This window comes from Anomaloglossus baeobatrachus, chromosome 3 (genome assembly GCF_048569485.1).
Source record: "Anomaloglossus baeobatrachus isolate aAnoBae1 chromosome 3, aAnoBae1.hap1, whole genome shotgun sequence".
NCBI lineage: Eukaryota > Metazoa > Chordata > Amphibia > Anura > Aromobatidae > Anomaloglossus > Anomaloglossus baeobatrachus.
In genome coordinates, this window is record NC_134355.1 from 135,854,007 (window position 1) to 135,877,525 (window position 23,519).

Sequence of the window (23,519 nt, forward strand, 5' to 3'; positions counted from 1 at the left end):
GTGAAAACTCTCATATTGCAGCTGGGAGTGTGCACTTTCAGACCATATTATATATATAATTGTATTTCTGAACATGTTTTTGTAAACAGCTAAAATAACAAAACTTGTGTCACTGTCCAAATATTTCTGGACCTAACTGTATATACATAGTTATGTCCGATAGTGTTCACACTCATGAAGTTGTTCCAGAAAATGAAGTTTTTCTCCCAAAAAGAAATATCCCAAATCAACATATTTTGTTATACACATGTTTATTTGCTTTGTGTGTATTGGAACAACATTAAAAAAATACAGAGAAAAAAGGCAAATTGGACATAATTTGACACAAAAAAATTACACACCAAAGAGTGGTCCAAAATTCCAGAAGAGAGGTGGAAGAAGATTGCTGATGGTTATAGGAAGCGATTGATTGCAGTTATTTATTCCAAAGAATGTGCAACCAAATATTAAGTTGAGGGTGCCAACAGTTTTGTCCGTTCCATTTCTGGTGTTTTGTGTGAAATGACGTCCAATTTTCTGTTTTTTTCCCCCTGCTTTTGTGCTGTTCCAATGCACAAAGGAAATAAACATGTGTAAGACAAAATGTGTAACAGTAAAACATTTTTTTGGAGAAATACTTTATCTTCTGTAACATTTTCAAGGGTGTCAACACTTTCCATGACTGTATGTATATAGACAGCGGGTGAAATAAGTATTGAAAACGTAATTAATTTTCTAAGTAAATATATTTCTAAAGGTGCTATTAAAATTCATTTCTCACAAGATGTTGGTAACAACTCATCCAATCCACAGTGGCAAATAAATCAAATCATAGGTGTCCATAAATTTAGTTATGTGTAATAATGTGAAATGACACGAAAAAGTATTGAACACCCTTACTGAAATATGTGTAAAACTTTGTTCAAAGCCTTTGTTAAGGATGACAGCTTCAAGACGCCTTCTCTATGGAGATACTAGTCGCATGCATTTTTCATGTGTGATTTTGAACCATTCTTCCACACAAATACACTTCAAACTCTGAAGGTTACATTGGCTCCTATGAACTCTGAGGCTTGTTCCAGACGTCCATGTTTCAGGTACGTGTGGCATCCGTTTTTTACACGGATGCCACACGTACCCATGTTGTTTGCTGTTATTCACACATCTGTGTTTTCACACTGACCGTGTGACCCTCTCATGGCCCCACACGCACACATGCAGGCATGTCCGATTTTTCTCCGGCAGCATGGGTGTCACACGCATTGCACACTGCTGTGATCCGTATGATATCAGTGTGACACATACCGGAGAAAACAGGTTTGTTTTTAATAAAAAGATTTTCTATATTTACCTTTCTCCAGCGATGCTGTCTCCGGCTCTGCTGCCTCCCGTTCTGGACCCTCGCTCATTATACTCACTGAATATTCAGTGCCCTGTGTAGCTGGAAGCAGCAACATCGCGGGGACTTCAGTGCCGGGGACCACATCGCTGGGTAAGTATACAGCACAGTGTGTGTGTGTGTGCGTGTGTGTGTGTAAAGTGTATACATGCATGTGTGCTATGTGTGTGTATGTGCTCGGTGTATCCATGTGTGTATACATATGTGTGTATATGTGCTCAGTGTGTGTGTGTGTGTGTGGTGAGAACCTGGAAGCCGCATCATCGCGGGGACAACATCGGGGACTCATCACAGTTCCCAATGAACTCTGATGAACCCGTGAAGCTGTAGTGTGGGTGTCGCAGGGGTCATCAGGATGTCATCAGAGTTCATTGGGAACTCCAATGACCTCCTGGATGTCACTGTGCTTGCAGAATACTCACCTGTCCCCGTGGTGCTGTACTTGGCAGTGCTGTATCCAGCGCTGTCCCTGCAATGCTCCGGCTTCCAGGTCCTCAGTGCAGTGAATAATCAATGAATATAATGAGCGACGGTCAGGATCGGGAGGCAGCAGAGCCGGCTACAGCAGGTAAATATGGACAATCGTTTTATTTCACAGACCCGTGTTTTCTCCGGTACCTGTCACACGTATGCAAACATGGATGTCACACGCGTGACACACGTGTAACACATGTGTGACCATAACCATGCGTGTGACTGGTACCTGATTAAACACGGACGTCTGAAACCGGCCTGAGCTTTAGTTCCTTCCATAATTCTATTGGACTCAGGTCAGGTGATTGGCTGGGCCATTCTAGCAACTTTATTTTCTTTTTATGAAACCAATTGAGAGTTTCATTGGCTGTGTGTTTGGGATCATTTTGTTGCTGAAATGTCCAACCTTGTTTCATCTTCATCCTGGTAGATGGCAGCAGATTTTTATAAGGAATGTCTTGGTATATTTTTGTCTATTCATCCTTGCTTCAATTATGAAGTTTGTCAGTGCCGTATGCTGTATTATGGCATCCAAAGAATTAAATTTTGGTCTCATCGGACCACACTTATCTCCCAGTATTTCACAATTTTATCTAAATGTTGTTGAGCAAACTTCAAATGTGCTTTTAGGGAGCATCATGGAGCCTTGCATGGTGAGTGTGCATACATGGAGTTTGAATGCATTACTTATTGTTTTCTTTCATAGTTTCATAGTTTTAAGGTTGACAGTAGACTTAAGTCCATCAAGATCAACCTACAGCCTAAAGGGGGCTTTACACGCTGCGATATCAGTATCGATATCGCTAGCGAGCGTACCTGCCCCCTTCGGTTGTGCGTCACAGGCAAATCGCTGCCCGTGGCGCACAACATCGCTTACACCCGTCACACGGACTTACCATCCCTGCGACGTCGCTGTCGCTGGCGATCCACCTCCTTTCTAAGGGGGCGGTTCATGTGGTGTCACAGCGACGTCACACGGCAGCCGTCCAATAGCAGATGAGGGGCGGAGATGAGCGGCCGGAACATGCCGCCCACCTCCTTCCTTCCTCATTGCCGGTGGACGCAGGTAAGGAGATGTTCGTCGTTCCTGTGGTGTCACACACAGCGATGTGTGATGCCGCAGAAACGAGGAACAACCAGCGGCATGCACCACCAGCGATATTATGAGAAGAAGCGACATGTCAACGATCAACGATTTTTGACGTGTTTGCGATCGTTGATCATCGCTCCGAGGTGTCACACGCTGCGATGTCGCTAATGGCACCGGATGTGCGTCACTAACTATGTGACCCCCGACGATATATCTTTAGCGATGTCGCAGCGTTTAAAGCACCCTTAAGGCCGGAGTCACACTAGTGTATAGCCTCTGATACGAGAGCATCGGATGCGATATGCTAATGACCCCCGGCTCATGCTCTGCTGCGAGTGTGACCGAGTGTCATACAACTGTGACCGGATCTTGCGATTGGGTCACAGCTGCTAAGCTGAGGGCGGGCGCTGCGGAGGAGAGGGAGGGGTTATTCCCCCCGTCTCCTCCATTGTCAGCTGATGTGTATATCGCACTGCACTGGGATAACAGTGCAGATCCTGGTATTGTAGTCCAATCATTCCCTTAATAACCTTGGTTGCTCTTTTCTGTACCCACTCTATTTCAGCTATGTCCTTCTTATATACCGGAAACCAAAATTGTACACGGTATTCTAAGGGACTAGTGAATTGTGGCAAAACCTTACCTCTTTTAATGCATCCCATTGTTGTATTGGCCTTGGAAGCATCAGCCTGACACTGGTCAGTAAAGTTGAGTTTGCCTTCCACCAATACACCCGTCTTTTTCAATGTTTGTTTTACCCAGTGTTTTACAATTAAGTACATAGTTATACATTTTATTTCCTCTGCCCAAGTGCATGACCGTACATTTATCCACATTAAACTCAAATTTCCATTTCTCAGCCGAATCTTCCAGCTTACATACATCCTGCTGTAATATTAAATTCTCCTCCTCTGTGTTGATTACCCTGCAGAGTTTAGTTTTGTCTTCAAATATTGAAATTCTACTCTCTATGCCCCCTACAAGGTCATTAATAAATATTTTAAAAAGAAGGGGGCCCAATACTGACCCCTGTGGTAATTCACTGTTAACTGTGACCCAGTCTGAGTGTGTTCCATTAATAACCACTCTTTGTTTCCTATCACTGAGCCAGTTCTTAACCCAGTTACACATTTTTCCCTATTCCCATTAGTCTCATTTTATGTGCCTCCTTTTTGTGTGGCACTGCATCAAACGCCTTTTGAAGAGTCCATATAGACAACATCCATTGCATTTCTCTGGTCCAGTCTGGAACTTACCTCCTCATAGAAGCTGATAAGATTAGTTTGACAGGACTGATCTCTCATAAACCCATGTTTGATACTGGGTCATGAGGTTATTCTTGGCACACTCCAGGATAGATTCTCTTAAAAACCGTCAAGGATGTTACCCACAGTAGAGGTTAAACTTACCGGCTTATAATTTTCAGGTTCAGATTCTATCCCTTTTTGAATATTTGCACCAAATTTGCTATGCACCAGTCCTGTGGTACAGACTCTTAAGCGGGCTTTACACACAGCGACATCGCTAGTGATGTCACTGGTGAAAGCACCCACCCCCATCGGTTGTGCGTCACGGGCAACGCTAGGACCCGTCACACATACTTACCTGCCTAGCGACGTTGCTGTGGCCGGCGAACCGCCTCCTTTCTAAGGGGGTGGTCCGTTCGGCGTCACAGCGGCGTCACTAAATGGCCGCCCAATAGAAGCGGAGGGGCGGAGATGAGCGGGCTGAACATCCCGCCCACCTCCTTCCTTCCTCATTGCGGACGGCCGCAGGTACGGTGATGTTCCTCATTCCTGCGGTGTCACACATAGCGATGTGTGCTGCCTCAGGAACGACGAACAACCTGCGTCCTGCAACAGCAACGATAATCGGGAAAGGAACGACGTGTCAACGATCAACAATTAGGTAAGTAATTTTGATCGTTAATGGTCGTTCCTGCGTTTCACACGCAACGACGTCGCTAACGAGGCCGGATGTGTGTCACGAATTCCCTGACCCCAACGACATCTCGTTAGCGATGTCGTTGCATGTAAAGCCCGCTTTATGAAATTTGCGAAAATACTTGGGGGTGTATGCCATCCGGGCATGGGGATTTGTCTGCTTTAATGATTTTGAGGCGGCACTATTCCCTCTACCTCAACTTCTAACTGTGACCCAGCTACCTGCTTCACTGTTCGTCAGCTCCATACTACGATCCTCCCCCACATCTACCCCAGTGACAAGCATACTTCTTTCCATATTGTTTATGGATCTGTGTTGTCAGCGGTTCATTTAGATCCAATGCCTTGGCTTCCAAATGCACAATGTGCACACATTTCGCACAGCAGTATGCACCCTCAAACGGCTTCAAGGATTGCCAGAAGATGTACACTGGATGGCATTGTCAATAATGGAGCACATTTTCCTTATGGGGATTGCAAAAGACCAAAATATTAAGTAATTAACCAAACAATTAGAAACAGTGATTTGGTACAAGCTACTCCCCTCTAAACTGTCTGAATCACAAGTCACACACTTAAGCCAAATCCCACTTAAAAACAAATCACACTCGCAATGGAAGATGATTTAGGCTATGTGCACACGTTGCTTTTTTTTCAGCGCGGGAAAAAACGCACCCTCTGGCAGAGGGGAGAATTGTAAACAATGCTTTTTGAGAAAAAGGCATCGAAAACGCATGCGTTTTTCATGCGTTTTTCATGCGGTTTTCATGCGTTTTTTAGGTGCGTTTTTTAAGACTTGTCAGTGTTAATAAAGTTGGTTGAACACAGACCTTTGGAAAAAAAAACCTGTGATGTCATTTCCTTCTCCACATTCTGTTTGGATAAATGGGAGGGCTTGGAATTGAAGGAGCAACATTTGAATTTTGGAAAAGTTGAAATAAACTTCGCGCACCATGTCACATTAGCAGAGCCCCTTGGGTACCTATACGTCAGAAAACCCCCACAAGTGACCCCATTTTGGAATCTGCACCCCTCAAGGATTTTATTCAGGAGTATATTAAGCATTTTGAATCCACAGCTACTTCCCCCAAAATGTTGCTGTAGCAACAATATTCTCACTTTTAGGCCCGTTTCACACGTCAGTGAAAAACACTGACGTTTTTCACTGGCGTGTAAAACACGCACATGTCCCTCCGTGTGCCGTGAATCATGGCACACATGGGTTGTCTAAGTGCAATCCGGGCTCCGTTCTCCGTGGCCCGTGATTGCACTTAGAGATTAACTCACCTGTGCCCGCTCCCGCTCTCCATGGTGCTGATCGCTCCCGCGGTGCAGCATCCGGCTGGCGCTGACCCCCGCAGCAGCTGCTTCCGGGTCGGCTGTGTCGCACATCATGAATATGCGCGACAATAATGAGCTGGCTCAGAAGCAGCCGGCAGAACGGGCTGCAGAGGACATCGCTGGACGCCGGGTGAGTTAAAATGATTTTTATTTTAAAAGCACGTTTTTTTCTGGCACGTGTTTCACGGACCACACCACTGCGTGGTCCGTGGAACATCAGTGATGCCAGAAAAAAATGGACATGTCTCCGTGCGGCAATCACGCACACGCGGGTACGCCGCACGGAGACACGTGCAGTGAAAAATCACTGACGTGTGAGCAGACCCATTCATTATAATGGGTCTGCGTATGTCAGTGATCCTGGTACGTTTAAAAAAAGCACAAACGTACCAGAATCACTGACGTGTGAAAGAGGCCTAAGGCTATGTGTCCATGATCCAGCGACACGGCGTCCAGTACACAGTGTCAGCCTTCCTGCAGAGATGTGAGTGTTGTCCACGGGAGAACGCCGCTGCCCATGCCCACGATTTGGGTTCAGGCTGCTGTGGACTTTAGCTCTATGCTACCTGCAGAGAACACTCTCGTCTCCGCAGCATAAATTGACATGCTGAGGCTCGGGAAGCTGCGGCACCGGTCAGTTTATGCTGCGGAGAAAAGAAGCACAGTGGGCACGGGATCTCCAAAAATCCTTCCACTGTGCTTCTACTGCACAACGCAGCGTTATGGACGCAGGGAAAACACTCAGCGCCCATAACGCTGCAAACCCTGATTGTGGGCACACAACCTAAAAAGCGTCAATTGATGAATGGATGTCAAATATATATAACGTCCCACCCCCGTCTGCATATTCTAAGCTGGCACCTTTAGTACCTTTCATGTGGCACTAAAGGGTGCCTAGCTTAGTATTTATCCAATAAAAAAAAAAAAAAATGAAAAAAATGGCGTGGGGTCCCCCCTATTTTTGATAGCCAGTCAGGGTAAAGCAGACAGCTGTAGCCTGCAAACCACAGCTGGCAGCTTCATCTTGGCTGGTGATCAATTTGGAGGGCTCCCCAGGCTTTTTTTTTTTATTTATAAATAAAGAATTAAAAAGAAAATAACGTGGGGTCCCCCCAAATTAGATCACCAGCCAAGGTGAAGCTGACAGCTGGGGTCTGGTATTCTCAGGGTGGGAAGAGCCATGGTTATTGGACTCTTCCCAGCCTAAAAATAGCAGGCCGCAGCCGCCCCAGAAGTGGCGCATCCATTAGATGCGCCAATCCTGGCGCTTCGCCCCAACTCATCCCGCGCCCTGGTGCGTTGGCAAACGGGGTAATAAATGGGGTTGATACCAGATGTGTAATGTCACCTGGCATCAAGCCCAGCAATTAGTGATGTCACGGCGTCTATTAGATACCCGACATAACTAATTGACAGTAAACAAAAGCAAAAAAAAATGACAAAATTTTTTATTAGAAAAAACACTCCCCAAATCATTCCCTTGTTCTCCAATTTAATCAAAAAATTTGAAAAAAATGGGTCCGCAGAAATCCATATGGACATCCCACGTCACCTCTGGACCTTCTAGAATATGGGGGCACGTTCAGGGAACGTATCCCCCATTTTCTAGGAGGGCAGACCCTCCATTTGAGGAGAGTGGGTGCCAAAAATCTGCACCCACTCTCCCCGGGTCACAGCTGCAGAGTGCCGAGCAGCCAGCACAGCTCTCTGAACACAGTGCTGGCTGTCAGCTGCTCTGCACATGTGACCGGCCAGCGTGCACTGTGAAGGAGGAGGGGGCCGCGGCGGATCAGCGCTGCGACCGGACAGGTAAGGGGGAATACCGGGGGAATGGGGGGTGACCGGGCAGGGCCTGGGGGGGCATTTTTCTGTCGCATGTGTTATTGCACATGCGACAGAAATCATAGGAGCAGGGCGGCCAGTGCGCTACTGTGCGCGTGGCCATGTTGGATTTTCGGGAGGGGGGTCGGGGGTCGGGGCGGGCACTTTGGAGACACTGGGGGCTTTCCTGGACTTTGCCAGGAAGTGAGGTCAACAGGAAACCTCTTGACCTCACTTCCAGGTAAATGCCTGCGTTCTGGCGTGCCGACAAAGCCCGCGGACCGCAACAAAAAAGCAGCTCACTGCGGTGTAGCTGCGTTCTGACCCACATCATTGATTCAATGGGGGAGAGAACGCAGCTACACCGCACAAAAGAAGTGACATGCTGCTTTTCTTTCCGCACCGATTTTTGGCATCCAAAACGATGCGTTTAGAAACGCAGCGTGTGCACTGATTTTTCGGCTTTCTCATACACTTTGCTGGGAAAGCTGAAAGCATGCAATTTGCCACTGAAACGCTGCGGTTCTAAACGCAGCGTTTCCGCGGTAAAAAACGCAACGTGTGCACACAGCCTTAAATAGTTACAATTTCCCTTTGCTGCAATTCAACCTGCAAGCCCCAAGCAGCTGCTCCTAATAAACCCTTAATTATGTACTCCCACCTCTAATTAATTAGTAACCCTTTGTGAGTATACCTATACTTCAGAATGTTTTAAATTTTACTTCAGCCTCAAAATTTTAATTCAAACAAAGGGTTAGGCCGGGTACACATATCCGGCTTTTCTCCGGTTTGATGGATGGCGCACGCCAGTACAGTATGATACAGTACAGTGGCAGCGCCGCAACTTCCGGGTCACATGCTCCGGTCACATGACAACATGTGACCGGCGCTTGTTGCACTGCCAGTGTACTGTATACACTGTACTGGCGTGCGCCGCATCTGTCAAACCGGCGAAAAGCCGGATGTGTGAGAGTGCCCTAACAGGAAAAAATGGACAGGATAATTTGTTGTGCAATTTTTACTGAACGTGGCCGTACCCATATGTGGTTGTGGACGGCGGGGATCAGATGGGAATGAGCACTACTTGGTATTTAAAACACAGATTCCATTAGAATAGTTTGTGGCCAATAGCCGAGTTCCTGAGGGTTCAAATCAGCAGAAACCCCACAAGTAACCCCATAGTGGAAACTTCACTGTACAGGAATTCATCTAGGGGTGTAGTGAGTATTTGGACCCCCCCCTCAGGTGCCTCAAATAATTTTATAACATTGAGACATGGAAATATAACAAGTTAGTGGTAAAAATGTAATGATATTAGTTACAAATTTGTCAGTTTCATAAGGGTTTGAAGGTGAAAAGGGACCCCACAATTTGTTGCGCAATTTCTCCCCAATGTGGTGATGCCCTATATGTCATCAGAAACTACTGTTTGGCCACACGGCAGGGCTGAGCGGGTAAGAGCGCTATTTGGCTTTTAGCATACTTTGCTGAAAACAGGTGACATGTACAGAGCTCCTAAGGTGCCAGAATAGCAGAAAAACACTAAAAGTGACCCCACTGTAGGAATTGTACCTCAAAAATAATTTAACCAGCGACCACCAATAGTCTATGGCTGCAGTGAGTATTTTGTAGTATCCATGGCCACCATCTTTCTCTAGAGAATTACAAATATGCCAGTTAAGTGCCCATACATTGTGCCCAGCTTGTGCTTCTGGAGACGCAAGTGCGTCCTCCCCACTTCAATGATGCCACATGAGCTTGCGTACTACAATCTAGGCACGGAATAGTTCTTTTAATTTTTGCGCAGTTCACTGTGCGGTATTATTGGTATTTATTCTGCAGGTCAGTGTGATTACAGGGATACCAGATTTATATACGGTAGTTTTATTATGTTCTATCACATAGTAAAAATGCTTTTTTATATTAGTTTTTCCGTCACAATATTCTGAGAGCTGTAACTTTATTTTTTGGCAAACAAAGCTTATTTTTTGCATGATGAGTTGTAGATTTTTTGGGGGAACATGACATTTTTTTATTTGCTTTTTATTCAGATTTTTCAGATGAAGAATGAACAAAAGCCAGCAATTCACTTATTGTTTTTTTTCTTTTTTTATATTTTTTTGATAAGACTGATTTATTCTTCGGGTCAGTATGGTGACCGTGATACCAGATTTATAGGGTTTTTCTTTGTCGCTCCATTGGGAGACCCAGACAATTGGGTGTATAGCTTCTGCCTCCGGAGGCCACACAAAGTATTACACTTTAAAAAGTGTAACCCCTCCCCTCTGCCTATACACCCTCCCGTGCATCACGGGCTCCTCAGTTTTATGCTTTGTGTGGAAGGAGGCACACATCCACTCATCATCTCATTTTAGTTATATCGGTTGGAAGAAAAGTGGGCCCACACGGGGCCCCCGGCATGTTCCCTTCTCACCCCACTATGTCGGCGGTGCTGTTAAGGTTTAGGTACCCATTGCGGGTACAAAGGCAGGAGCCTCATGCCGTCTCCTTCACCATCCCTTAGCGGCTCTGGGAGAAGTGGGATCCTGAGCGGTCATCCAGTCACTGGGACCGTGCTCCCTCCGCAGTCCCGGGGAGAATCTGTCGGACAGGAGTTTGTTTATCCTCAGGGACCGGGCCCTGCATCACTAAGGTACTCTGTACCCCCATGGGGGATGTGCATGGAGCGCCTTCATCCCGGACGCTGCAGCAGCTGCTTATTTGTGTCGGCCGGCGGACTTCCGCGCCGACCGCGCCTGTTTGTCGGCCGCGGTATTAAATTTAGTCCCCGGCTTCAATTGCGGCCTAGTAGCAAAACTCCCGCCCCCGGGCCTGTCTATCAGGGATAAGGGCGGGACTGCCGACCTGACGTCGGCTGTGAGGGCCAGGGCATCCTGTATGTTCCTCCCCCCTCACTGATCACTGTGGGGACTCCAGATTCCCGCACTTTTCTAGCGCCGCCCACGGCTCCTCTCCTCCCCTGAGAGCTCCGGCAGCCATTTCTTTGGCATTCTGCCTGTGGAAGATTTCCTGGAAAGAGCTCTGCAACGCTGGGAGACCTAAGGCAGGGAATCTGGAGGACACACACTCCGCTTTTTAGCGGTCGGTAACCACCGGTCACCCGGTGCTGGTCCCCTTAGGGTGCCGGAATAGATACTATATATATTTATATATTTCTGTTCGGTCGGGCTGTATACCCTTCCCATATACCCTCAGTGATCACTCTCCTGGGAGACAACAGCATGTCGTCCACAAGGAGCAAGGGTGCCAAGACACAGGGTTATTTTGCGACCTGTACCTCTTGTGCGGCTAAGTTACCTGCGGGTTCCACCTACCCTCACTGGGAGCAATGCTCAACCCCTTTTTTGCTTCCAGAACCGGAGCCTCGGTCACTAGTGGGCCCCTCGGCTCAGGTAGAATCCCTTGCTCCCCCTGTCCAGGCGGCAGGGACAGAGTTTGCAGTTTTTGCTGAAAAACTCTGAGTCACTCTCACAATCCATGGCTCAGTCTATGGACAAATGGTCTGCCAAGCTGCTTGAAGCTTTGCAGTCCAGACCGGTCCCTACACAGGCCCCGGGCCCTGTTGGATCTTCACCCCCAGGCCCCTCTCTGCCCGCGCCGCAGCACGTTCCCAGGGGGGGCCCTAGGTCTCACGTGGAGGACTCCGGCCCGGATCACAGTCCCAGACCGGCTAAGCGGGCACGCTGGGAATCTTCCCCGACTTCTTCACGCTGCTCAGGTTCCCAGCGTGAGGACTCTCTGGAGGACGAGGCGGACGTCGCTGCTCAGGGCTCTGACACTGACGTTGCCCTCAATCTTGATACACCTGAAGGGGACGCCATAGTAAATGATCTTATCTCGTCCATCAACCAGGTGTTAGATATCTCTCCCCCACCGCCACCTGTAGAGATGCTGTCCAGAAGCCCAGAGCGGTTCCGGACAAGCGCTTTACTAAGCGCCTTACTGACACACGTTACCCCTTCCCTTCTGACGTTGTTAAGGGTTGGGCTCAATGTCCCAAGGTGGATCCCCCAGTCTCTAGATTGGCGGCTAGATAGAGCTCCTGATGAAATCCATCTATGAAGCCACGGGCGCGTCTTTTGCCCCGGCCTTTGCAGCTGTGTGGGCACTACAAGCTATCTCAGCTTGTCTGGCTGAGATTAATGCGGTTACACGTAATTCTGCTCCGCAGGTTACGTCTTTGACTTCCCAGGCGTCAGTTTTTTCTTCCTACGCCATGAACGCAGTTTTAGACTCTGCTAGCCGTACAGCGGTGGCATCTGCTAACTCTGTGGCAGTCCGCAGGGCCATGTGGCTGCGCGAATGGAAGGCAGATTTGGCCTCCAAGAGGTTCTTAACCGGTTTGCCGTTTGCTGGCGACCGATTGTTTGGCGAACGATTGGATGAGATTATTAAGGAATCTAAGGGAAAGGACTCCTCCTTACCCCAGTCCAAACCAAAGAGACCTCAGCAACGACAGATACAATCGAGGTTTCGGTCCTTTCGTCCCTCCGCCAAGCCCCAATCCTCTTCGTCCAGCAGGCCGGAGAAAGGCCAGAGGAACTCCTATGCGTGGCGGGCTAAGTCACGCCCCCAAAAGGCCGCAGGAGGCACTGCTTCCAAGGCAGCCTCCTCATGACTCTCGGCATCCCCGAACCGCATCCTCGGTCGGTGGCAGGCTCTCCCGCTTTTGCGACGCCTGGTGGCCACATGTTCAAGACCGATGGGTGAGAGACATTCTGTCTCACGGTTACAGGATAGAGTTCAGCTCTCGTCCTCCGACTCGTTTCTTCAGAACATCTCCCCCCGAGCGAGCCGATGCACTTTTTCAGGCGGTGAACGCTCTGAAAACAGAAGGAGTTGTGATCCCTGTTCCCCTCCAGGAACATGGTCGCGGCTTTTACTCCAACTTGTTTGTGGTGCCAAAGAAGGACGGCTCGTTCCGTCCCGTTCTGGACCTCAAACTACTCAACAGACATGTGAGCACCAGACGGTTTCGGATGGAATCTCTCCGCTCTGTCATCGCTTCAATGTCACAAGGAGACTTCCTAGCATCAATCGACATCAAGGATGCTTATCTCCATGTGCCGATCTCACCCGAACATCAACGCTTTTTGCGCTTCGCCATCAGGGACGAACACCTTCAGTTCGTGGCATTGCCTTTCGGCCTGGCGACAGCCCCACGGGTGTTCACCAAGGTCATGGCATCTGTTGTGGCGGTCCTACACTCTCAGGGACACTCGGTGATTCCCTACTTAGACGATCTTCTGGTCAGGGCACCCTCTCAGTTGGCGTGTCAAAACAGCCTTTCCGTCGCTCTGGCGACTCTCCAGCAGTTCGGATGGATCATCAACTTTCCAAAATCCAAGTTGACACCGACCCAATCACTGACGTACCTTGAGATGGAGTTTCATACTCAGTCAGCGGTGGTCATGCTACCGCTGGACAAACAGCTTTCTCTGCAGGCAGGGGTGCAATCTCTTCTTCGGGGTCAGTCACACCCCTTGAGGCACCTCATGCACTTCCTGGGGAAGATGGTGGCAGCGATGGAGGCAGTGCCCTTCGCACAATTCCATCTGCGGCCACTCCAGTGGGACATTCTCCGACAATGGGACAGGAGGTCGACCTCACTCGACAGGAACGTCTCTCTTTCCCTTGCAACCAAGACGTCACTTCAGTGGTGGCTCCTTCCCAACTCTCTGTCACAGGGGAAATCCTTCCTACCCCCCACCTGGGCTGTGGTCACGACGGACGCGAGCCTGTCAGGGTGGGGGGCGGTTTTTCTCCACCACAGGGCTCAGGGAACCTGGACTCCGATAGTCATCCCTTCAGATCAATATTCTGGAGATAAGGGCAGTGTATCTAGCCCTATTGGCCTTTCATCGGTGGCTGGAGGGCAGGCAGATCCGAATCCAGTCGGACAACGCCACGGCCGTCGCGTACATCAACCACCAAGGCGGCACTCGCAGTCGTCAAGCCTTCCAGGAAGTCCGACGAATTCTGCAGTGGGTGGAAGCCACAGCTTCCACAATCTCCGCAGTTCACATCCCGGGCGTAGAAAACTGGGAAGCAGATTTTCTCAGCCGACAGGGCATGGACGCGGGGGAATGGTCTCTTCACCGAGACGTGTTTCGAGAGATCTGTCGCCGCTGGGGAACGCCGGACGTCGATCTCATGGCGTCACGGCACAACAACAAAGTCCCGGCATTCATGGCCCAGTCTCAAGATCAGAGCTCTGGCGGCGGACGCATTAGTTCAGGATTGGTCACAGTTTCGACTTCCCTATCTGTTTCCTCCTCTGGCGATGCTCCCCAGAGTGCTGCGCAAAATCAGGTCCGACTGTCGTCGCGCCATTCTCGTCGCTCCAGATTGGCCGAGGTGGTCGCGGTACCCGGATCTGTGGCATCTCACGGTGGGTCAACCGTGGGCGCTCCCAGACCGCCCAGACTTGCTGTCTCAAGGGCCGTTTTTCCATCTGAATTCTGCGGCGCTCAACCTGACTGTGTGGCCATTGAGTCCTAGCTCCTAGCGTCCTCAGGGTTATCTCAAGATGTCATTGCCACTATGAGACAGGCCAGGAAACCAACGTCCGCCAAGATCTATCACAGGTCTTGGAGGATCTTCTTATCCTGGTGCTCTGACAAGGGTTTTACTCCCTGGCCCTTTGCCTTACCCACTTTTCTTTCATTCCTTCAATCCGGAATGGACAAGGGTTTGTCTCTCGGCTCTCTCAAGGGACAAGTATCGGCGCTTTCCGTATTTTTTCAAAAGCGTCTAGCCAGGCTTCCGCAGGTCCGCACGTTCCTGCAGGGAGTTTGCCACATAGTCCCACCTTACAAGCGTCCGCTGGAACCCTGGGACCTCAACAGGGTGCTAACGGCTCTTCAGAAACCACCTTTCGAGCCGCTGCGGGAGGTCTCATTATCACGTCTTTCGCAGAAGGTGGCTTTTCTAGTGGCAGTTACATCGCTCCGTAGAGTGTCGGAGCTGGCAGCGCTGTCATGCAAAGCCCCTTTCCTGGTTTTTCACCAGGATAAGGTGGTTCTGCGTCCTGTCCCGGAATTTCTCCCTAAGGTGGTATCCCCGTTTCATCTCAATCAGGATATCTCCTTACCTTCATTTTGCCCTCATCCAGTTCACCAATGTGAAAAGGATTTGCACTCGTTAGATTTAGTGAGAGCACTCCGGCTCTACGTGTCTCGCACAGCGCCCCTGCGCCGTTCAGATGCGCTCTTTGTCCTTGTCGCTGGCCAGCGTAAGGGTTCGCAGGCTTCCAAGTCAACCTTGGCTCGATGGATCAAGGAACCGATTCTTGAATCCTACCGTTCTTCTGGGCTTCCACCTCCTTCAGGGTTGAAAGCCCATTCTACCAGAGCCGTGGGTGCGTCCTGGGCACTGCGGCACCGGGCTACGGCTCAGCAGGTGTGTCAGGCAGCTACCTGGTCTAGTCTGCACACTTTCACGAAACACTATCAGGTGCATACCTATGCTTCGGCAGACGCCAGTCTAGGTAGGCGAGTCCTTCAGGCGGCTGTTGCCCACCTGTAAGAGGGGGTCGTTTTTCGGCTCTTTTTATCGAGGTATTCTTTTACCCACCCAGGGACTGCTTTTGGACGTCCCAATTGTCTGGGTCTCCCAATGGAGCGACAAAGAAGGGAATTTTGTTTACTTACCGTAAATTCCTTTTCTTCTAGCTCCTATTGGGAGACCCAGCACCCGCCCCTGTTCCCTTCGGGCTGTTGTTCTTTTGTGTACACATGTTGTTCATGTTGAATTGTTCTTTTGGTTCATGGTTTTCAGTTCTCCGAACATCCTTCGGATTGAATTTACCTTAGACCAATTTATAAGTTTCCTCCTTCCTGCTTTTGCACCAAAACTGAGGAGCCCGTGATGCACGGGAGGGTGTATAGGCAGAGGGGAGGGGTTACACTTTTTAAAGTGTAATACTTTCTGTGGCCTCCGGAGGCAGAAGCTATACACCCAATTGTCTGGGTCTCCCAATAGGAGCTAGAAGAAAAGGAATTTACGGTAAGTTAACAAAATTCCCTTCTTTTATGCTTTGCTACTTTACCACACTATCAAATGTTTTACAAAAATTAATTTGTTTTTCCATCTCCATATTCTGGGAACTATAACTTTTAAATTTTTTTTTACGAATGGGCCATATTAGGGCTTGTTTTTTGCAGGACATTTTAGCATTTTCATTGCTACCATTTATTTCTACATATGACTATTTGATTGCTTTTTATTTATGTCTCTTGTGTCCGTATGATGAAAAATTGCCATCTTGGCAGCATTTGTGTTTTTACAGTATTCACCATACTGAATAAGTAACATGATATTGTTATGGATTAGATAGTTCCAGACGCGGCGATACTAATTATGTGTATGTTTCTTTATTTCTTTGTCACTCCATTGGGAGACCCAGACAATTGGGTGTATAGCTTCTGCCTCCAGAGGCCACACAAAGTATTACACTTAAAAGTGTAAACCCCTCCCCTTCTGCCTATACACCCCCCCGTGCATCACGGGCTCCTCAGTTTTTATGCTTTGTGCGAAGGAGGCACACATGCACGCAAGCTCCACAATTTAGTCAGCAGCAGCTGCTGACTATATCGGATGGAAGAAAAGAGGGCCCATAACAGGGCCCCCGGCATGCTCCCTTCTCACCCCACTCTGGTCGGCGGTGCTGTTAAGGTTGAGGTACCCATTGCGGGTACATAGGCAGGAGCCACATGCTGTTTTCCTTCCCCATCCCTTAGGGGCTCTGGGTGAAGTGGGATCCTAATCGGTCTCCAGGCACTGGGACCGTGCTCCCTCCGCAGCTCCTGGGGGAATCTGCTTGGACAGGAGCCGGGTATCGTCAGGGACAGGCAGCGACTCTGAGGTACTCTGTGTCCCCTTGGGGACGGCGCATAGAGCGCCTGTGTTATACACGCTGCAGCAGCTGCTGGGTGTGTTAGTGCGCCGGGACTACCGCGCTGACCGCGCTTGTTTGCCGGCCGCGCTTGTAACTTTACTCCCCGGCTTTTGCGGCCTAGTACCGCATATTCCCGCCCCCGGGCCTGCCAGTCAGGGGAAGGGCGGGACGCTGCACTGGACGTCAGCGCTGAGGGCTGGAGCATACTTTGTATCCTCCTCCCCCCTCACTGAGCACCGTGGGGCACCAGATTCCCGCACTTTCTAAAGGCACGCCCACGGCCCCCTCCTCCCCACAGAACGCTGGCAGCCATTCCTGTCAGCACTTCTGACGCTGGAGAGGAGAGACAACACCGCATTGGGAGGCCCAGGCAGGGAATCTGGTGGTCACACAACCGCTGCGGGCGGTCGGTAAGCCGCACCTGTTACTAGGTGCTGGCCCCCCTGGGTGCCGAAGTGTATATTTATATGCTTATAATCTATACATTTACTTTGTACGGCCGCACTTCTTGTTTTTGGCTATATACCCTCCCTGACTGTACTCAGAGGAGACAACAGCATGTCGTCCGCAAAAAGCAAGGGAGCCAAGGCACAGGCTTACTTTGCAACCTGTACCTCATGTGCGGCTATGCTACCTGCAGGTTCCACCTACCCTCATTGTGTGCAATGCTCGGCCCCTGTGACACTCACTCAGCCGGAGCCTCTGCCACTGGTGGCCCAGGTGGAACCACCTGCTGCCACTGTCCAGGTGACAGGGACGGAGTTTGCAGTATTCGCTGACAAACTTTCTGAGTCTATGGATAAATGGTCTGCTAAGATACTAGAAGCCTTGCAGTCCAGACCGGTGACACAGGTCCCGGGCACTGTTGAATCATTGACCCCAGGCCCCCCTCGGTTGGAGCAGCAAAGTGCTCTTGGGGCGGCTCATGGGTCCCACGGTGAGGTCTCCGACACGGACCGCAGTCCCAGACCGCCTAAGCGGGCTCGCTGGGAGCTTCCCTCGACTTCATCACACTGCTCAGGGTCTCAGCAGGAGGACTCTCTAGAGGATGAAGCGGAGGTGGCAGATCAGGACTCTGATCCTGACACCGCTCTCAACCTGGATACACCTGAAGGGGACGCCATAGTAAATGACCTTATAGCGTCCATCAATCAGGTGTTGGATCTTTCTCCCCCAGCTCCTCCGATTGAGGAGTCAGCTTCTCAGAAGGAGAAATTCCATTTTAGGTTTCCCAAACGTACAATGAGTGCGTTTCTGGATCACTCCGACTTCAGAGATACAGTCCAGAAACACCGAGCGTTTCCAGATAAGCGCTTTACTAAGCGCCTTAAGGACACACGTTATCCCTTCCCCCCTGACGTAGTCAAGGGTTGGGCTCAGTGTCCCAAGGTGGATGCTCCAGTCTCTAGACTGGCGGCTAGATCCATAGTTGCAGTGGCAGATGGTGCATCACTCAAGGATGCCACTGACAGGCAGATAGAGCTCCTGATGAAATCCATCTATGAAGCTATAGGCGCGTCCTTTGCTCCGGCATTCGCAGCCATATGGGCACTCCAAGCTATCTCAGCTTGTCAGTCTGAGATTAATGCAGTCACACGTGCCTCTACTCCGCAGGTTGTGTCCTTAACATCTCAGGCGTCGGCGTTTGCGTCCTACGCCATGAATGCGGTCCTGGACTCTGCGAGCTGTACGTCGGTAGCATCCGCCAATTCGGTGGCAGTCCGCAGGGCCATGTGGCTACGGGAATGGAAGGCAAACTCTGCTTCTAAAAAGTTTTTAACCGGTTTGCCATTTTCTGGCGACCGCCTGTTTGGCGAGCGATTGGATGAAATCATTAAACAATCCAAGGGAAAGGACTCATCCTTACCCCAGTCCAAACCAAACAGACCTCAACAACGGAAGGTACAATCGAGGTTTCGGTCCTTTCGGCCCGCGGGCAGGTCTCAATTCTCCTCGTCCAACAGGCCACAGAAGGGTCAGAGGAGCTCCGATTCATGGCGGTCTAAGTCACGTCCTAAGAAGAACGCCGGAGGGACCGCTCCCAAAGCGGCCTCCTCATGACTTTCGGCCTCCTCAAACCGCATCCTCGGTCGGTGGCAGGCTCTCCCGCTTTTGCGACGCCTGGTTACCACATGTCCAAGACCGATGGGTGCGAGACATTTTGTCTCACGGTTACAGGATAGAGTTCAGCTCTCGTCCTCTGACTCGTTTCTTCAGAACATCTCCCCCCGAGCGAGCCGATGCTCTCCTTCAGGCGGTGAGCACTCTGAGGGCAGAAGGAGTGGTGGTCCCTGTTCCCCTTCAGCAACGGGGCCACGGCTTTTACTCCAACTTGTTTGTGGTGCCAAAAAAGGACGGATCTTTCCGTCCCGTTCTGGACCTAAAACTGCTCAACAGACACGTGAAAACCAGGCGGTTCCGGATGGAATCTCTCCGCTCCGTCATCGCCTCAATGTCCCAAGGAGACTTCCTAGCATCAATCGACAGTGCCGATTGCATCAGAGCATCAGCGCTTCCTGCGTTTCGCCATCGGGGACGAACACCTTCAGTTCGTGGCACTGCCTTTTGGCCTGGCGACAGCCCCACGGGTCTTCACCAAGGTCATGGCAACAGTGGTAGCAGTCCTACACTCTCAGGGACACTCGGTGATCCCTTACTTAGACGATCTGCTTGTCAAGGCCCCTTCTCAGGTGGCATGCCAACACAGCCTGAATATTGCTCTGGAGACTCTCCAGAGATTCGGGTGGATCATCAATTTCCCAAAGTCAAAACTGACACCGGCCCAATCACTGACATATCTCGGCATGGAGTTTCATACTCTCTCAGCGATAGTGAAGCTTCCGCTGGACAAACAGCGTTCACTACAGACAGGGGTGCAATCTCTCCTTCGAGTCCAGTCGCACCCCTTGAGGCGCCTCATGCACTTCCTAGGGAAGATGGTGGCAGCAATGGAGGCAGTTCCTTTTGCGCAGTTTCATCTGCGTCCACTTCAATGGGACATTCTCCGCAAATGGGACAGGAAATCGACGTCCCTAGACAGGAACGTCTCCCTTTCTCGGGCAGCCAAGGCCTCCCTTCAGTGGTGGCTTCTTCCCACTTCGTTGTCGAAGGGGAAATCCTTCCTGCCCCCATCCTGGGCGGCGGTCACGACGGACGCGAGTCTGTCAGGGTGGGGAGCGGTCTTTCTCCACCACAGGGCTCAGGGTACCTGGACTCAGCCAGAGTTCTCCCTTCAGATCAATGTTCTGGAAATAAGGGCGGTGTATCTAGTCCTAAAGGCGTTCCAGCCGTGGCTGGAAGGCAGGCAGATCCGAATTCAGTCGGACAACGCCACGGCGGTGGCATACATCAACCACCAAGGCGGCACACGCAGTCGGCAAGCCTTCCAGGAAGTCCGGCGGATTCTGCTGTGGGTGGAAGCCACAGCCTCCACCATCTCCGCAGTTCACATCCCGGGCGTAGAAAACTGGGAAGCAGACTTTCTCAGTCGCCAGGGCATGGACGCAGGGGAATGGTCTCTTCACCCGGACGTGTTTCAAGAGATCTGTTGCCGCTGGGGGAAGCCGGACGTCGACCTAATGGCGTCCCGGCACAACAACAAGGTCCCGGCATTCATGGCACGTTCTCAAGATCACAGAGCTCTGGCGGCAGACGCCTTAGTTCAGGATTGGTCGCAGTTTCAACTGCCTTATGTATTTCCTCCTCTGGCACTGCTGCCCAGAGTGTTACGCAAGATCAGGTCCGATTGCCGCCGCGCCATCCTCGTCGCTCCAGACTGGCCGAGGAGGTCGTGGTACCCGGATCTGTGGCATCTCACGGTGGGCCAACCGTGGGCACTGCCAGACCGACCAGACTTGCTGTCTCAAGGGCCATTTTTCCATCTGAATTCTGCGGCCCTCAACCTGTGTGGCCATTGAGTCCTGGATCCTAGCGTCTTCAGGGTTATCTCAAGAAGTCATTGCCACTATGAGACAGGCCAGGAAACCAACGTCCGCCAAGATCTACCACAGGACGTGGAGGATCTTCTTATCCTGGTGCTCTGATCAGGGTTTTACTCCCTGGCCATTTGCCTTGCCCACTTTTCTGTCCTTCCTTCAATCCGGAATGGAAAAAGGTTTGTCTCTCGGCTCCCTTAAGGGACAAGTCTCGGCGCTCTCTGTATTTTTTCAAAAGCGCCTAGCCAGGCTTCCACAGGTACGCACGTTCCTGCAGGGGGTTTGCCACATAGTCCCTCCTTACAAGCGTCCACTAGAACCCTGGGATCTGAACAGGGTGCTAACTGCTCTTCAGAAACCACCTTTCGAGCCAATGAGGGATATTTCTCTTTCACGCCTTTCTCAGAAAGTGGTCTTCCTAGTGGCAGTCACATCGCTTCGGAGAGTGTCTGAGCTAGCCGCGCTGTCATGCAAAGCCCCCTTCCTGGTGTTTCACCAGGACAAGGTGGTTCTGCGTCCGGTTCCGGAATTTCTCCCTAAGGTGGTATCCCCTTTTCATCTCAATCAGGATATCTCCTTACCTTCTTTTTGTCCCCATCCTGTTCACCAATGTGAAAAGGATTTGCACTTGTTAGATCTGGTGAGAGCACTCAGACTCTACATTTCTCGTACGGCGCCTCTGCGCCGCTCGGATGCGCTCTTTGTCCTTGTCGCTGGCCAGCGTAAAGGGTCGCAGGCTTCCAAGTCAACCTTGGCTCGGTGGATCAAGGAACCAATTCTTGAAGCCTACCGATCTTCTGGGCTTCCGGTTCCTTCAGGGCTGAAGGCCCATTCTACCAGAGCCGTGGGTGCGTCCTGGGCTTTGCGACACCAGGCTACGGCTCAGCAGGTGTGTCAGGCGGCTACCTGGTCGAGTCTGCACACTTTCACAAAACACTATCAGGTGCATACCTATGCTTCGGCAGATGCCAGCCTAGGTAGGCGAGTCCTTCAGGCGGCGGTTGCCCACCTGTAGGAAGGGGCCGTATTACGGCTCTATTACCGAGGTATTATTTTACCCACCCAGGGACTGCTTTTGGACGTCCCAATTGTCTGGGTCTCCCAATGGAGCGACAAAGAAGAAGGGAATTTTGTTTATTTACCGTAAATTCCTTTTCTTCTAGCTCCAATTGGGAGACCCAGCACCCGCCCCTGTTCCCTTCGGGCTGTTGTTCTTTTGTGTACACATGTTGTTCATGTTGAATGGTTTTCAGTTCTCCGAACATCCTTCGGATTGAATTTACCAATTTATAAGTTTCCTCCTTCCTGCTTTTGCACCAAAACTGAGGAGCCCGTGATGCACGGGGGGGTGTATAGGCAGAAGGGGAGGGGTTTACACTTTTAAGTGTAATACTTTGTGTGGCCTCCGGAGGCAGAAGCTATACACCCAATTGTCTGGGTCTCCCAATTGGAGCTAGAAGAAAAGGAATTTACGGTAAGTAAACAAAATTCCCTTCTTTTGCTTTAACTCAAAAGCTCCTTTTTTAGTGGCAAAATTGTTTTTTTGTGATTTGTGTATGCCTTTTTTTTTTCTCTTTCTTTTTTTAGTTGCTTGGTTTTTTTTAAAACTTTTTTACACATTTTATTTTACTTTTGTTTACTTTTTCACTTTGTCCTACTGTGGGACATGAATGTTTTTCACTTTGATTACTGGTCTCACAAATGTGTATAGCAGCACATGCGATCAGTCAGTGATTCACTGACTGTGAATATAAGACCTAGCTTACAGCAAGATCTTACAAGTCACTGTAGCCTGGAATCATCAGATAACTCCAGGGTACCATGGTGACAATCGGCACCCACAATTATCACGGAGGCCAATCCTGCCATAGAAGGTCTTTTAACTTCATTTAACCTTTTTAAGTGCCGCTGTTGTGAATTACAGCTGTATTTAAGAGGTTACTCGGCACTGATCGGTTCCAAAACCAGTCAGGGCGGATGCCTGTTGATGTCAGCTGTCTTGTACAGCTATCACCAGCAGGATTTTTATCCGCGGGACGCCGCTTTTTACTTCAGCACCGTTAAAAAGCAGCACTGAAGCATAAGGCCCCTGAACGACCGCTGTTAAAAGGCGTATCGGTGATCGTTAAGTACAATGTAATTATGTACAATGTAATCTTTCTTTAAGTGTTCAATATTTTTTCCCGCCATCATTTCTCATTATTACATATAACTTAATTTATGGACATCTATGGTTTCATTTCTTTACCTGTGTGGATTAGAAGGATTGTTACTGACATTTGGTTCATTTTCAATAGCACCTTAAGAAATATATCTACTTAGAAAATGCATATATACATTAATATATCTATATTTTTTATTTTATTTAGATCACTTTTCAGTCATCAGCCAATGGGACCCCATCAGGTCCAAGCAGACCACAAAGGTAAGCTCTCCTCATTTATTTTAAATTAAAGAGAATCTGTCACCAGGCTTTTGCTACTTCATCTGAGAGCAGCATAACATAGGCAAAGAGATTCTGAAACTAACCATGATTAACTTAGATTACTGGGTGCAGCTGTTCTCACATTATCTAAGAATTGAATGTAGCAGAGCTGGGAGGTGTCCCCGCCCACAC

The 23,519-nt window shown here is 49.8% G+C and overlaps 1 protein-coding gene across 1 annotated transcript in view; it reads left to right on the plus strand.

Annotated features, from left to right (window-relative positions):
• The window catches only part of LOC142297186 (interferon-induced, double-stranded RNA-activated protein kinase-like), a 211,261-nt gene that overhangs the window by 131,883 nt on the left and 55,859 nt on the right, over nucleotides 1-23,519 (plus strand). Inside the window, exon 12 of the mRNA XM_075341454.1 lies at nucleotides 23,272-23,327. Within this exon, the coding sequence (XP_075197569.1) occupies nucleotides 23,272-23,327 (56 nt within the window). The remainder of the gene's footprint in view (nucleotides 1-23,271; nucleotides 23,328-23,519) is intronic.